General features: G+C 38.0%; 2 protein-coding genes across 4 annotated transcripts in view; one reads left to right on the top strand and one right to left on the bottom strand.

Moving 5' to 3' along the window:
* Positions 1 to 1,455, top strand: part of mrnip (MRN complex interacting protein) — a 30,949-nt gene extending 29,494 nt beyond the window's left edge. For both annotated transcript variants that reach the window (XM_060927428.1, XM_060927427.1), the window contains exon 7: positions 453 to 1,455. In XM_060927428.1, the coding sequence (XP_060783411.1) occupies positions 453 to 1,112 (660 nt within the window). In that variant the 3' untranslated portion in view covers positions 1,113 to 1,455. The remainder of the gene's footprint in view (positions 1 to 452) is intronic.
* sqstm1 (sequestosome 1) lies at positions 1,238 to 5,903 on the bottom strand. Of its 2 annotated transcripts, none has more exons than XM_060927426.1 (8): positions 5,595 to 5,903; positions 4,503 to 4,598; positions 4,010 to 4,308; positions 3,758 to 3,899; positions 3,420 to 3,497; positions 3,136 to 3,308; positions 2,828 to 3,029; positions 1,238 to 1,817 (listed from the first exon to the last, which is right to left on the bottom strand). In XM_060927426.1, exons 1-8 carry the CDS (start codon positions 5,761 to 5,763, stop codon positions 1,657 to 1,659), a joined length of 1,320 nt encoding a protein of 439 aa, XP_060783409.1. In that variant the 5' UTR covers positions 5,764 to 5,903; the 3' UTR covers positions 1,238 to 1,656. The 2 variants fall into 2 exon arrangements, with proteins under 2 accessions (XP_060783409.1, XP_060783408.1); XM_060927425.1 differs by having other exon boundaries at positions 3,749 to 3,899; positions 5,595 to 5,902.
* Positions 5,904 to 15,291: the final 9,388 nt, after the last annotated feature.

Below are 15,291 nucleotides of genomic sequence, written 5' to 3'. Positions count from 1 at the left end.
TGAAGTCAAGCTGGAATCAAGGATCCTCTCAGCCTCACGAATCAAATGAAAAGTCAATAATACTGTACTACTAGAGTAAGTGTTTGTAAAGTGCCTGCCAGGTTTAATCTTGAGCAAGTAATGAGGGATTTACCCTAGCTGATGTTTTGAGGCATTGTCTGGCTGTAGTCCAGAATCTAGGCTTTTTTTTTTTCTTTGGGGGGGGGGGGGGTTGCATGATTAGTTGTTCACTTTTACACGAAGACTCTGACCTTTTGTATTCTGTCCATAAACAAGGAATTGTGGGTTAATACCTTTTTTGAAATTATACATAGCTTGTTTAGCTTTGTTAGTATGCCTGCTAACCTCTTACCTTTCTATAATCATGTACATGTCCCTTTTTAAAAAAAATACTTAATTTGCTTAGGCAGCTTGAGACAGATTATTTTCTTAAGACTGTTTTCTTATTTCAGCCTCATCAGCATGATGGCACTTTCAAATCATTGCCTCATGTATCACACACTTCAACAGGATTCCCATGTGCCCATACAAGCCAGAGAAATGATGCCCTTTGTCATTCTCCAGCTGCATATAATGGTATATGTTCCCAGTCCACTGAAGCAAAAAAGCAATCTTTTGCTGACTTAAGCACCAAGCCTCACCCCTTGGTTCCCTTAAGCAGTTTCTTTGCACCATCAGTTTCTCATGGGCAGCCTACTGCAACTAAACCAGAAGCCAGAGACTCCAAGTGGGCTCAGTTTCTTCCATCTGTCTGTGCTGAAGCAGAGGAGGGAGATGGTGAAGGTGCGCAGTATACAGGTGCGGAGCACTCGGCATTGGCGCAGAGCCTAGTGATGCCTGTAGCCACAGTTCTATTTAAAAACATAGCAGGGACTGAAGGACTTGGATTGGATAAGGTGTTTGGTGTAGAAAAGGGGACCATTTCTCAAAACCTGAGTCACTGTGTAACTGGAAATATGTGCAAACAGCCTAACAGCCCCACCCTCACATCAAGGCCTGCTGGCTCTCAGAAGCCTGTGTGTGTTCAGCCAGTACCTCTTAAGAGACCATGTCCTGCCCTTTCCTTTAGTACATTATTCCATACAGATGAGGATTTTGATGATGCATATTAATCTGCCACTATGGCACAGTAGTGTCCTTAAAAAAAAAAAAAAAGGACAAATTGTGATTGTGACCAGCTACCTAATTGTTTTAACAGTTATGATAATTTGAAATTAAAGTTTATAATCCAGACATCTTGAGCTTTGCAGGTAATTTATTTGACAGACAAGTTTGAAAAAGTATAGAATAACAATTGTTTTCCATTCTGATTAACAAATATACTCTGATTTTCTTTCCAGAAAGAAACATTGATTACTAGATTGTAAGTAGGGAATAATTCATAACAGTTTGTCTGGAAAAGAAAGGTTTGTGCTATCGGTGAAGTGATTGAGCCAATAAAAGAGTGTGACTGCATTTGGATAGTATCCTTATGTGACTTCCCAGGTTAAATTTCCACATGGTCTTACAGTTGAATAAAATTAATCTATTAAAATGCCTGAGTAACTTAGCTGTATGAAGAGAATGTTTACATGTTGGCAGAGAAAGTTAAATGGGTTAGTATGGGGTTTTCAAAATAAACATTTAACCCCCCATTTATGTTTTTGAGCCCTTGCTTCACTTCTGTTGGCCTGGGGGTTTGGCATACTGGATGGTGTCCAGAGCAGCTCCAATGTCGTAGTTCTTAGTGTGGAGCAGTCTGGTCAGCCAACCACCTTCATCTGTGAAGCCCATGGAGAGCATCTGGGACAGAGATTCCACCAGTCGAGGGTCAGCATCTGAAAGGAAGGTTTGACAATAGGTCAGGTTTTGAGTACAATTATGCATGTATGGTGCTGGAGGATGAATAACTGAGGCTTAGGCTGCCCAAACTGGTTCTGCTGTGCAATACCAAACCTGCCCCATTGTTTGTTTACTTATTAAATAATAAACAAACAATGGGGCAGGTTTGGTATTGCACAGCAGAACCAGTTTGGGCAGCTTTAAAGTGCATATTATGGGTAAATTCAGGAGCAAGCTCAATGTAATTCTCCTATCTGTAACATTCTGTATTTTTTTTTTTTTTTTTTATTAAACCTTGTGCACTACCAGAAATTCAGTTGGAAAAAAAAAAAAAAAGCCATTTGAGGCAAATTGGTCCACCTCTGAAAAAACTTGGCATTTGAATTTCCCAGCAAACATTGATTATGACATCTGCGGGACGCCTCCCTCTGAATCCTAGGTCAGTGCTGGTTTGTTTGAGAAAACGACCTGGTGGTTTTCTGCAAATTTCTGCAAATTTCTTCAATGTTATCACGTAATTATTAAAATGGTTAACAGATGTATTATAGAAGGGTGTAGTAATACCAGTCTTGATTAGTACTCATCGTTTTCCAAAAGACTGGACAATGAGGGAGAAATGGGAGCGCTTGGTCTACACAGGCTGTGCACTTAAACTGTGCAAAGCTTGCGCAGCCTGCTCGTGCTTCCACAGGTAACGTCATGAATCTGGCTCCAGACTCCCTTGGGATTTTCAGTTTTATTTTATTTTTTTCTGCTGTAGACAGATGGCCTTGTGCAAAGGTACCCTTCTGGATGAGTGTGTAAGAGGGACATACTTTCATTTAAAAAAGTCCCAGATATGCACTTTAAGTGTGTCTTTCAAGTTTAATAAAAGAGCTAGGCATACCAAAATGGAAACCTGTACAACATCATTCCTTATAGCAAACAACTTTCGTGTAAGCCTAGCAGTTTTGCTAGCTCTTGTGAGCCCTTGCCAGAATTGAACAGTACAGCTTTCTGCTTTTACCTTGTGGCAAATGTGGATAGAGGGCAGCTTCACGCAGACCACTGGGGCCTGGGTTAATGGTGGAACCATGGTCAAGTGGAGCAGGGTTATCATTTCCTCCATCCACCTCCATCCTCAGTGACTGGAGCTCACCTGTGGATGGGTCCACCTCCTTTGAGCTCAGATGGGTCCACTCCTCATCATTACTTTGGTCTTTCTGATCCTGCAAAGAGAGACATTGAAAGGTTTTCATGATTGACACCCAAAACTTAAGTTTTTATAAAAAGCATGTTGGATATAGTTATTTGGCATACATCTAATTTACTTACCTTTGGCCCCCCATTAGTACTCCCTACACTGCTTGGACTTCCATCTGCACCCTTGGAAAGGCCTCCAGAGCTACCATCACTCCGGCCACTAGGAGGTCCACTTGAGGCAGAAGGAGGTGGGGTCACTTTGGCCTTTTTGCCCTCATGCTCGACATCAATGTCCACATCAATGCCTGTGGAGTAGCAAATACATTAACACCTTTTACATAAACGTGAAAAGCAGGGCTTTAGGACTCAAATTCATACAAGAATGGAATATGTGAGGACACTTGAAGTCAACTTACCAAGGGGGCTCAGCAAGGCAGCCACCCCCTCTCCAATGTTCTTCAAGTACTCCATATTGGTCTGGGTAGATGAGGCTCCTGTGGAGGAAAGGGGGGGGTTGTTCAGGTACAACTGTATGAGGGGATCATAAAGTACAAACTGATATTGTGAAGAGGGGAAAAAAAACCTTTAAAAACATGCCACGCCAATTTTTTATTTTATTACTGTTTAATATAGAAGTGTTCATTTTTCAAACAATCTTTTGTAGCATTTCTTTGCACGTGTCTAAGACTCTTGCGTACTCCTGTTTCCCCATGTAAACTGTATCTGCTTAAAACAAAAAGGTTACCAGTTTGACCTTCCTGCGAGTTAGCCTGCTGGGAGCTGGGCTGGCAATTAGATGACCCAGGCTGGGCCTGGTTTTGAGCCTGATTTTGCGCCTGGGCCCCAGCCCACATGCAATGCCTCATCTTGCGCCAAAACTTGCCACGGGGAAACCACTGAAGGGGGGGGGGGGAGTAAAGACTGAATTCAAGTTTAAAACATTAAGCAAGCCATTACTGACCAATACCATAAGTAGTAAAACAGCAGTTTCCTGGCTGGGGCTCACCTCATTCATATTGGCCATAGGGTGAAAAATAGGCAGGAGAGCATGCTCCTTGTGGAGGCCCTTGGCCTGGCAGGTAGAGCACAGGTCATAATTGGGGCACACAGTGCACTTGAAGCGGGTCCCAGCCACTTGTCCCTCACAACCATCACAAGTCACCCCAGGGTGAACCATCAGCTGGTGATGAGGAGGTAGACCCATGGGAGGGAATCCAGGAGGATACATGTGGTGTGGTCCTGGAGGAGGGGGGAAGGTGCATCCTTGGTCCATATGAGGGAGGTCACGCTTGTGCTCCCTTTTTTCTGAAAGCATAAAATACAAAAGAGCAATCTTAGTACTTTGGTTAACAACTCTTGACTTGCATGAATCATGATTAGGCTGGTTGATGACATTTTCCAAAAAGGATGTCTCAAGGTCAGATTTAAAACTACAGCCTAAAATGTTGCTTTGTAGGACACCACCTTCCAATAGAGATAGTGGAATCTGTGAACCTTACCCTTGATGAAAATGCGGAAGGTATCATCCTTCACCATAGTCAGTCCCATCATGAGTTCCTCATCTGAGGAGAAGGCAATCATGTCTCCATCCTCATCTACAACAAGAGAGATATCAGTACCTGTCTTTGTAGTAGTACATATTCTCACTTCTGTACCAACATTTTATTTGGAAAGATTGGTTTAAAAGTATGAAGGACAGTGGACCATCCTTCTGTTGGAGCTCTTCAGATCAACTCTGAAGCAAAGAATCTCATATTCAAGAGAGGGGGAGGGGAAAAAAAAAAACCTTCCGAAATAGCTATCCAGCTTTCTAGGCATGTTAAAAAACACTGAAGTGTGTTGAATTTCTGTAGTGATCAGGATGGAGATATAAAACATGCCCTAGACTACGCTCTGAGAGAAGATGGAATGTATCTTTAGGGCAAAAGGAGGGTGTCATATGAGAGAATATTTGTCTGCATTGGCTGCACCAAATTTAACAAATGACCCTTTTAAAATAAAGAATTTAAACTTGGATTTAAGATACCCAATAAAAACTTTTAACCAAGTGGACTCATTTTGTGGTGACCCACCCAGTTTGTTTTTCCATTCTTAAAAGGCATGTGTAAATTATGTAGAACATGTCAGACCAGCTGAAAGGCAAAGTTGTTTACATATTATGGTTTGGAATGTATTGAATTTTATATATAAGATACTGTGAAGTAGACAAGGTTACTTACTGCTGTTCATGTTTGTTATAATGAATAAAGGTTAAAACAAACAAACAAAAAAAGACACACTTTTCCTTGTCTGAAGTAGTACCTTCAACTTTTTGAAGGTTTCCATATGAAAAAAACATTACAGGTACAAGAAAAAAAAACCCACCTTGATTTAAAGGAAACAGACAATGTACAGATTTCAGAGAGAATGAGAATTAGAATTAATTTAAGAACTCTAGATGCCTTGGTGAACCTTTCAGCAAGGCCTGACATACAGCCGAATAAAACACGTCGATTATCGAGGTCCACGGTCCAGCAGAAGTATTGGCACTGACCATGATTACCTCGTTAAGCCTAACCAATAATATTAGAGCTTCAGGGAATAAAGTTTACCTCTGTAGTACATCTGGAAGGAGACATTGCGTAGGTTTGCGAAAACATCTATCACCTTCCGACTCAAGTACTCAAAACTTGTCGAGACATCCTGATCCACGGCGAAGCGGCGGATCTCCTTATGACACTCCTCTTTCCCGAGGAGATAAGCCTTCACCGTCACTGACATGTTGTCTTCTTTCCACAATCACCACCAGCGAGTATTTAGAGATTCGAGCTCTGAGCTGCTTGTTGCGCAGTAGAAATTGCGTCCTCTAAAAAGCACAGATCAGCTGACTTCCTGCACTGCTGTGTATAATTCTACTGTGTGGCCGCCTCTAAAATTTATGCATCTGAATAGCCAATGAGAACGTCTAGGGGTGTAGGCGGGGCCAAGCGATTCTGACCGGTGACGAGTCTCACTCACTGCGCATGATCCGAGATGCTGCTACAAAAACAAGAGGGTGGGGCCTATTAAAGGGGGGGGATGAGAAAGTCGAGGAATGACAATGCAGTTTGTAATGAGGAAATTCCCACAACCAATGATCACAGTAGGTCTCTGTAAATACTGTAATCCTGTATTACTGTGTAGAAACCAAGTGGTGGAAAGTTCTAGAACAGATGCTTAGTTGTTCACAATGATCTTTATATTTACTTAAGAGGTTTTTTTAATTATTTTTTTTTTTACTTTTTGCAGTTTAATAGTCTATACACTGAATGTAAATTATAGGTTTTCTTAATCAGTAGCTGTAATGTACCTACATTACACTATAACATTACACGATTATATAGTCTATTACACTACATTATTTTACATTACAGTATATTATATAGTCTATTACACTATATTTCTAGCTGTAATGTAGCACGTCTCTGTAAATACTGTAATCCTGTATTATTATGTAGAAACAAGTGGTAGAAACTTCTAGAACAAATGCTCAAATGTTCACAAATCTCTTTATATTTACTTTAAAATTTTTTTTTTTACTTTTTGTAGTTTAATATACACTGCAGTTTAATATACACAGTGTAAATTATAGGTTTTCTTAATCAGTAGCTGTAATGTACCTACATTACACTATTATATAGTCTATTACGCTATATTTCTAGCTGTAATGTAGCATGTCTCTGTAAATACTGTAATCCTGTATTATTATGTAGAAACAAGTGGTAGAAACTTCTAGAACAAATGCTCAAATGTTCACAAATCTCTTTATATTTACTTGAAAATTTTTTTTTTTACTTTTTGTAGTTTAATATACACTGCAGTTTAATATACACAGTGTAAATTATAGGTTTTCTTAATCAGTAGCTGTAATGTACCTACATTACACTATTATATAGTCTATTACACTATTTCTAGCTGTAATGTAGCACGTCTCTGTAAATACTGTAATCCTGTATTATGTAGAAACAAGTGGTAGAAACTTCTAGAACAAATGCTTAAATGTTCACAAATCTCTTTATATTTACTTTAAAAAGTTTTTTTTTTTACTTTTTGTAGTTTAATATACACTGCAGTTTAATATACACAGTGTAAATTATAGGTTTTCTTAATCAGTAGCTGTAATGTACCTACATTACACTATTATATAGTCTATTACACTATATTTCTAGCTGTAATGTAGCACGTCTCTGTAAATACTGTAATCCTGTATTATTATGTAGAAACGAGTGGTAGAAACTTCTAGAACAAATGCTCAAATGTTCACAAATCTCTTTATATTTACTTTAAAAAGTTTTTTTTTAACTTTTTGTAGTTTAATATACACTGCAGTTTAATATACACAGTGTAAATTATAGGTTTTCTTAATCAGTAGCTGTAATGTACCTACATTACACTATTATATAGTCTATTACACTATATTTCTAGCTGTAATGTAGCACGTCTCTGTAAATACTGTAATCCTGTATTATTATGTAGAAACGAGTGGTAGAAACTTCTAGAACAAATGCTCAAATGTTCACAAATCTCTTTATATTTACTTTAAAAAGTTTTTTTTTAACTTTTTGTAGTTTAATATACACTGCAGTTTAATATACACAGTGTAAATTATAGGTTTTCTTAATCAGTAGCTGTAATGTACCTACATTACACTATTATATAGTCTATTACACTATATTTCTAGCTGTAATGTAGCACGTCTCTGTAAATACTGTAATCCTGTATTATGTAGAAACAAGTGGTAGAAACTTCTAGAACAAATGCTCAAATGTTCACAAATCTCTTTATATTTACTTTAAAAATTTTTTTTTTACTTTTTGTAGTTTAATATACACTGCAGTTTAATATACACAGTGTAAATTATAGGTTTTCTTAATCAGTAGCTGTAATGTACCTACATTACACTATTATATAGTCTATTATGCTATATTTCTAGCTGTAATGTAGCATGTCTCTGTAAATACTGTAATCCTGTATTATTATGTAGAAACAAGTGGTAGAAACTTCTAGAACAAATGCTCAAATGTTCACAAATCTCTTTATATTTACTTGAAAAAATTTTTTTTTACTTTTTGTAGTTTAATATACACTGCAGTTTAATATACACAGTGTAAATTATAGGTTTTCTTAATCAGTAGCTGTAATGTACCTACATTACACTATTATATAGTCTATTACACTATTTCTAGCTGTAATGTAGCACGTCTCTGTAAATACTGTAATCCTGTATTATGTAGAAACAAGTGGTAGAAACTTCTAGAACAAATGCTTAAATGTTCACAAATCTCTTTATATTTACTTTAAAAAGTTTTTTTTTTACTTTTTGTAGTTTAATATACACTGCAGTTTAATATACACAGTGTAAATTATAGGTTTTCTTAATCAGTAGCTGTAATGTACCTACATTACACTATTATATAGTCTATTACACTATATTTCTAGCTGTAATGTAGCACGTCTCTGTAAATACTGTAATCCTGTATTATGTAGAAACAAGTGGTAGAAACTTCTAGAACAAATGCTCAAATGTTCACAAATCTCTTTATATTTACTTTAAAAAGTTTTTTTTTTTTACTTTTTGTAGTTTAATATACACTGCAGTTTAATATACACAGTGTAAATTATAGGTTTTCTTAATCAGTAGCTGTAATGTACCTACATTACATTATATTATGACATATATATTACTAGAGCGGCGGCTACAATTATTGACACATTAATGATCTTTTAGCCATTGCAAAAGCAGAAAAGACTTTCAATACATAAATTGTGCATGAATAATTACTCAAACTTCCACTGGGAAAAAAATCAGTTGATTCCCGATTACTTAGCGTATCAGATCACGTGACAGTGTTCCACAATTTTTGACACCTTTGACTACAGTTATCGACATCCAGATGATTATTTAAAAAAAAAAAAAATCGGGATGTGGTATTAAGTTAACAAAACATAGTTTTTATTTAAAAATTGTTTTACATAGACTTATAGTTAGTACAAAATACATTTTTATATAAATATATCGATGTCCGTGCTTACATAAATGAGGAAGTAATTCTAATGTTTGTAAACAAATGAACTGATATTTAACCTGTGTCAGAAAATCTTTTTATTCCACTTTCTACCCACTTTAAGTATTTTCGTAGATCACATTTTGTTAATCATTTGTTGTTTGTATTTCTAGTTTTGTAGTTTACCAATAAATGTCAAGAGGCAATTGACATTGTAACCACATGAAAATCCAGGTCAAAGGTCGCATGTCATTCCTCGAACCAAAACTTTATATTTTTACATCTAAAAATATAAAATGTCTACTGATATTGTAATATGTGGTAGATATTTACAACAAACTGGAAAAAAATTCTGAATGGAATAGAAAAATCTGAATATTTCAACATGTAATTTTTTATCTACTAGGAATTTAATTCTGGTCTAATTCTATTTATTCCAGTAGGATTCCAAATACTCTATAAGCATTCCATTCTGTTATGAATCAGAAAAAAGTTATAATAAATCACAGCATGTTTTTTTTATAATAAAGTGCTTCATCTATTTCAACAATGTTACACAAAGATCGATCCATAAAAGTGGTAAATGTCACTTAATTCCACAGGGTGTCGATAATGGTGGACACTGGTGAAAGTGATCATTATTATCGATACCTCATGTGACTTCTCAAATGCACGTTTAGATACAAAATGGCGACTGTCAAATGAAAGAGTAAGAAACAAAGTAGGTTTTGACAAGGATATCATGAAATATTGGTGAATTTGATAAGTAAAAACATGTCCATGATCTTTCCACCATGCTTACCTGCAATGATGATGTCCGGGTTTTCCTGAAATTGTTGATCATGCTTAAAAAAAAAAATCCATCTCAGGTAACGAGCTGTGTCTTCAGACAGCAAGGTCAAAAGGTGTGTGTGTGTGTGGGGGGGGGTCTTCCAGTTGATTAATTAACCAATAATAACTGTTGTAACTGAAACTCACCTTTTGTAAAAAAAAATATTTTTTTATTGGTAAATCTGAAAAGGTGTTGATAATTAATTAATTAAGGACTGTCAATAATTAATTAATTATGGACTGTCAATAATTGTAGTCGCTGCTCGACATTACAGCTAGTAATATAGTGTAATGTAGCATGTATCTGTAAATACTGTAATCCTGTATTATTATGTGGAAACCAAGTGGTAGAAAATTCTAGAACAAATGCTTATTTGTCCACAAAGATCTTTTATATTTACTTTAACAAAGTAATTTTTGTTTTATTCATTTTCCAGGTATTCAGTGGCATTTTTAATCAACAGAACTACTAACAGTAACTGTGATAGCTCTTCACTGCAGTTTAATATACACTGAGTGTAAATTATAGGTTTTCTTAATCAGTAGCTGTAATGAACCAATTTTCGGACTATGGTTGTATTCAGACATGAGGTAACTGTCAAGTCAGTTTTATTTGTATAAGTGCTTTTAGCACTAGACACTGACGCAAAGCAGCTTTACAGAAATATACATTTTAAATATATGAATTTATCCATAATGAGCAAGCCTGAGGCAACAATGGCAAGGAAAACTCTCCGAGATGACATGAGGAAGAAACCTTGAGAGGAACCAGACTCAGAAGGGAACCCATCTTCATTTGGGTGATAACAGATAGCATGACAATAAATAACTTGCTTTTATATGATCAAAATGCACGTGTGTCTTGTACTTGTTAAAGTTTCTAATTTCATATCAGTCCCCACTGCTATATGCACTGTAGAAACACATCTACTGATGCAACTGGACACATCGTCAGTGATGTTCCTGGAATCATTGGGTGTTTCGGGTCTTTCAACATCATACACCCTCATCCAGGTGACCCAGCTGGGGCTCATCAGACCCCAGCTTGTGTCCAGATGGCATGCTAGCTACCACGACTCCATGGTTCTCCTCTCTTGAGCCACAGCCATCTTGAGGCCCTCTCTGCCGCTTCCATGGTATTGCGGATGGCTCTCCTCTTCTGCTGTCCGACGATGCCTAAACACCCCAGTACGCTGGCCAAGGACCGGGCCGCAAAGCCTCTGCAGCCTACCCCAACTGGAAGGTACTTTGCCCTCCATCCTGACTGCTGGCAGTCATTGACTGCCAGCATCAGTAGCATCAGTAGATGTGTTTCTACAGTATGTATTTAAAAAATGTGTGTGAACACACACGGGGGAAAGGAAAAGGCACAAAATAAACCGCCATGTGAAAAAGAACTTTAAAAATCCATTCATCTTTCTTATCCTATCCTTTTGTCCTTGGATGTCTGTGAGTGGTCTGTCAGCTGTAAGGCCTGAAAAGACAACAAGAACATCAATCACAAATGCTCATTTGGGAAGAGATAACTTTCACTTGTTATAGAGTTAACACCACAAAACAGATTATTGTAATATTTTTAATTTAGGTTTTGTGATGTGAAAATATTATCTCTAGGCCTCAACTAACATTAAAAATATACTTTTCTTCTAGGATCTATGAGCTTTAGTGTTTCTTGTAATTGTGCTAGAATAGATGTGATTTAATCCGTAGTATCATGGTCCATTCTGATGCAATCACTTCCTCTGAAGATAAATGCTGCTCTATTTGTTTTTCATTAGTTAAACATATCCTAATACAATCCCTGACACAGAACTCACTTATACTGTATTGTTGTGTATAGGTGTACTTGTACTTATATGATATCTTTAAAGTGCTGTGTCATGCTGAGTGAGTGAAAAATCCCACACACACACACACACACACACACACACACACAGCTTAGAGCCACAGTCACATTGCTGGACCATGTTCATCAGATTGTTTTATTCTTGTTCACCTGAATAAGCTGGTCAGTTCATGACCACATTTAGGCTCTCCAAGTTTAAAGGGGAAAAATTTATATTTATATAATATATAAAATCACTGTAGCCATTAAAGTATAGATATAGATGGTCACTCCATGAACCCTAATGTCTCAAACAAATTCTCAGAGGGTAGAGCAAAAGTGATGTGGAACACGTTCCCTCAACTTGATCTGACTACTAGAATAAATTTGAGAAGGAGTCTGTTATAGTGGAAAACCAGCGACCTAAAGACAGCAGCAACATAGGTTGGGCACTTAAATAGAAAAGCATCTTATTCATCACAGATACCAATATGAAATTGAGTGTTTAAACCAAGTTTCATTCACCAATTTGTACAGTTTATAATATTGTCCAGTTCACCTTGTACGTTCTGTTGTCCAATACTAGTCCTCTGCTCGCAACATTTCAGCCTATTAAAGTACAAACCTGGCGTGATTTTACACTGATCAACCATAACATTAACACCATTAACATGTGAAGTGAATAGCATTGGTTATGTTGTTACAATGGCACCTGTCAAGGGGTGGGATATATATTTTTCAGCTAGTTTTCAAAGTTGATGTGTTTGAAGCAGGAAAAATGAAGAAGAAACCTTTATTTGTCACATGCACACTTCAAGCACAGTGAAATTCATCTTCTGCATTTAACCCATCTGAAGCAGTGAACACACACACCCAGAGCAGTGGGCAGCCACACTAGAGCACCCGGGGAGCAGTCAGGGGTTAGGTACCTTGCTCAAGGGCACTTCAGCCCAAGGCCGCCCCAAGTTAACCTAACTGCATGTCTTTGAACTGTGGGAGAAACCGGAGCACCCGGAGGAAACCCACACAGACACGGGGAGAACATGCAAACTCCACACAGAAAGGCCCTCGCCGGCTGCTGAGTTCAAACCCAGAACCTTCTTGCTGTGAGGCGACCGTGCTAACCACTACACCACTGTGCTGCTCCACGGCAAATGGGCAAGTGTAAGGATCTTAGTGACTTTGACAAAGGCCAAGTTGTCATAGCTATAACTGGGTCAGAGCAACTCCAGAATGGCAGATATTGTGGCATGTTCCTGGTATGCAAGAATTGGTCCAAGGAAAGACAATCAGCGATTTGGTGACAGAGTAATGGGCATCAAAGGCTCATTGATCTGCATGGGGAGCGAAGGCTATACTGTCTGGTCTGATCCCACAGAAGAGCTACTGTAGCACAAATTGATGAAAAAAAGTTAATGCTGGCTATGATAGGTGTCAGAACACAGTGCATCACAGTTTGCTGTGTATGGGGCCGTGTTAGAATGCCCATAATGACCCCTGTTTAATGCCGAGAGTGTCTACATTGGGCACATGAGCATCAGAACCGGACCATGGAGCAATGGAAGAAGGTGTCCTTGACGGGATATGACCTTTTATGGCAGACACTCAATATAAGCCCAATAAATGTGGATTAAACAATGTTATTGAGCAAAGAAAATGTGAGTAACAGTGGTGCAGTGGTTAGCACTGTCACCTCACAGCAAGAAGGTTCCAGGTTCCAATCGACGGGGGCCTTTCTGTGTGGAGTTTGCATGTTCTCCCCGTGTCTGTGTGGGTTTCCTCCCACAGTCCAAAAGACATACAGATTAGGTAAAATACCCAGCCACTGGGGTTGTACAAGCCAGTGCATACTCAGCGCTGGTCCCAAGCCCGGGATGATTGCGTCAGGAAGGGCATCCGGTGTAAAAACCTTGCCAAATCAAATATGCAGAAGAGATCCACTGTGGTGATAAGGCTTAGTGTAGGTGTCCATTTCTTCCCTGATGGTGTTCTGAAAAACAAAAGTCAAATGAGTTGAACAGTGCCTGGAACAACTCAGTAACTCGGTTCTGTTTCACACTTAAAGTGCCATTCCACCACTGGATGTATTTTTTTGGCATAAAATACAATATATTTTATGACAACATGACTAGACAGAGAAATCTTTTAGCTTCAAAATGATATATCAAACATAATTTTATGACAACGACAAGTATATTAATTTTGCGACCAAAGTCACCTACCCTTTTAATTTCCATGCGGTAGTGAAACGTGATGTCATCGGCAGGTTCCCCTTCTTGTGTACCACGTCACGTGTGACGTGGCACAGATTATCAGCAATGGCGGATAGAACGCGATTGTCAGCTTCGGAAAAGAAGCGAAGGAAAATAGCAAGTGATGCCCAAAGGAGACGGTCGATGGTGAATATCGGCACAGCAATCGACAAGTGGAAATCGTGTTCTGTCCGCCATTGCTGATAATCTGTGCCACGTCACACGTGACGTGGTACACAAGAAGGGGAACCTGCCGATGACATCACGTTTCACTACCGCGCGGAAATTAAAAGGGTAGGTGACTTTGGTCGCAAAATTAATATACTTGTCGTTGTCATAAAATTATGTTTGATATATCATTTTGAAGCTAAAAGATTTCTCTGTCCAGTCATGTTGTCATAAAATATATTGTATTTTATGCCAAAGAATACATCCAATGGTGGAATGGCACTTTAAGTGTGTGTGTGTGGTCATATAATGTGCAGTGCGAAAGAAAATTATATTTTTCTGTTGATTTAATGATCAAATTGTTCGGCTGTTAATTCTTAAACTGGCTGAGTCATTGTTTGTAATAACCGTTTAATAACCGTGTCGCTGTCGGGACCTGGGAAAGTAGATGTAAGATGTTGTCATGGCGCGTGACGTGACGTCACCCTGGCCAAGCTAGTTACTAATACTATCACCTGACTCTGACTCACGCCTGTCACGTGGTTCCCCGTCGTGACGTAGCCAAGCACGAGGCAACTGCTTGATAATTGACTCGAAAGTGCGCGAGGTTTACTTTGGAAGTTTCTAGAACTCCTAAATGTTAAATAAACACAATTTTCTTGTACAGCGTTTTATCTTATCTAAACACACATCTACATAAACAAACAAATGACGATTCTAAGATGGGAATCAGTGTAGGTTATTAAAACAAAAGCTGCTTTATTGAAAGTATTTGGAAACACTGTGTTTAGGTTTTGTTCATCACAAAATCAACTGATATTTTGAAGGGATGTGACTTTATCTCTGCTACTTCCGGATACTAAGACTTCACAAACCCAGATAATATAGTTTCAAAACAAAATTAATATCTGTCCCAATAAAACCGTGATTTCCTTTCCTTTATTATACACACAAACTACTTCTCTGAAATGAGTTTTGCCTTGAGAATCCCCTATGCATTTTCGTTGGCCAGTTTTTCATCTCTGTTTTAAGAAATAAACAACTAGCCAGCCACTAGATGGCGCCATTTCTTAAGAAACTCTATTACATGGGTGATTAAAGCACACTTTCATGGACGTACAGTTTTGTTTCTCGAGGTAAAAGTATAAATGTAAACCTTCAAAGGTACAACAGTGGTGCATTTCACAAC

Source organism: Neoarius graeffei, chromosome 8, assembly GCF_027579695.1.
Source record: "Neoarius graeffei isolate fNeoGra1 chromosome 8, fNeoGra1.pri, whole genome shotgun sequence".
Lineage (NCBI taxonomy): Eukaryota > Metazoa > Chordata > Actinopteri > Siluriformes > Ariidae > Neoarius > Neoarius graeffei.
The sequence above is the reverse complement of the archived record's forward strand: the minus strand, read 5'-3'. Positions and strand labels throughout refer to the sequence as shown.

Coding starts and splice junctions, on each gene's coding strand:
- sqstm1 (XM_060927425.1), bottom strand. CDS start 5,763: ATGTCAGTGACGGTGAAGGCTTATCTCCTCGGGAAAGAGGAGTGTCAT. Junction 4,599..5,594: donor CTTCCAGATGTACTACAGAG/GTAAACTTTATT, acceptor CTCTTGTTGTAG/ATGAGGATGGAGACATGATT. Junction 3,030..3,135: donor GTACTAATGGGGGGCCAAAG/GTAAGTAAATTA, acceptor CTCTCTTTGCAG/GATCAGAAAGACCAAAGTAA.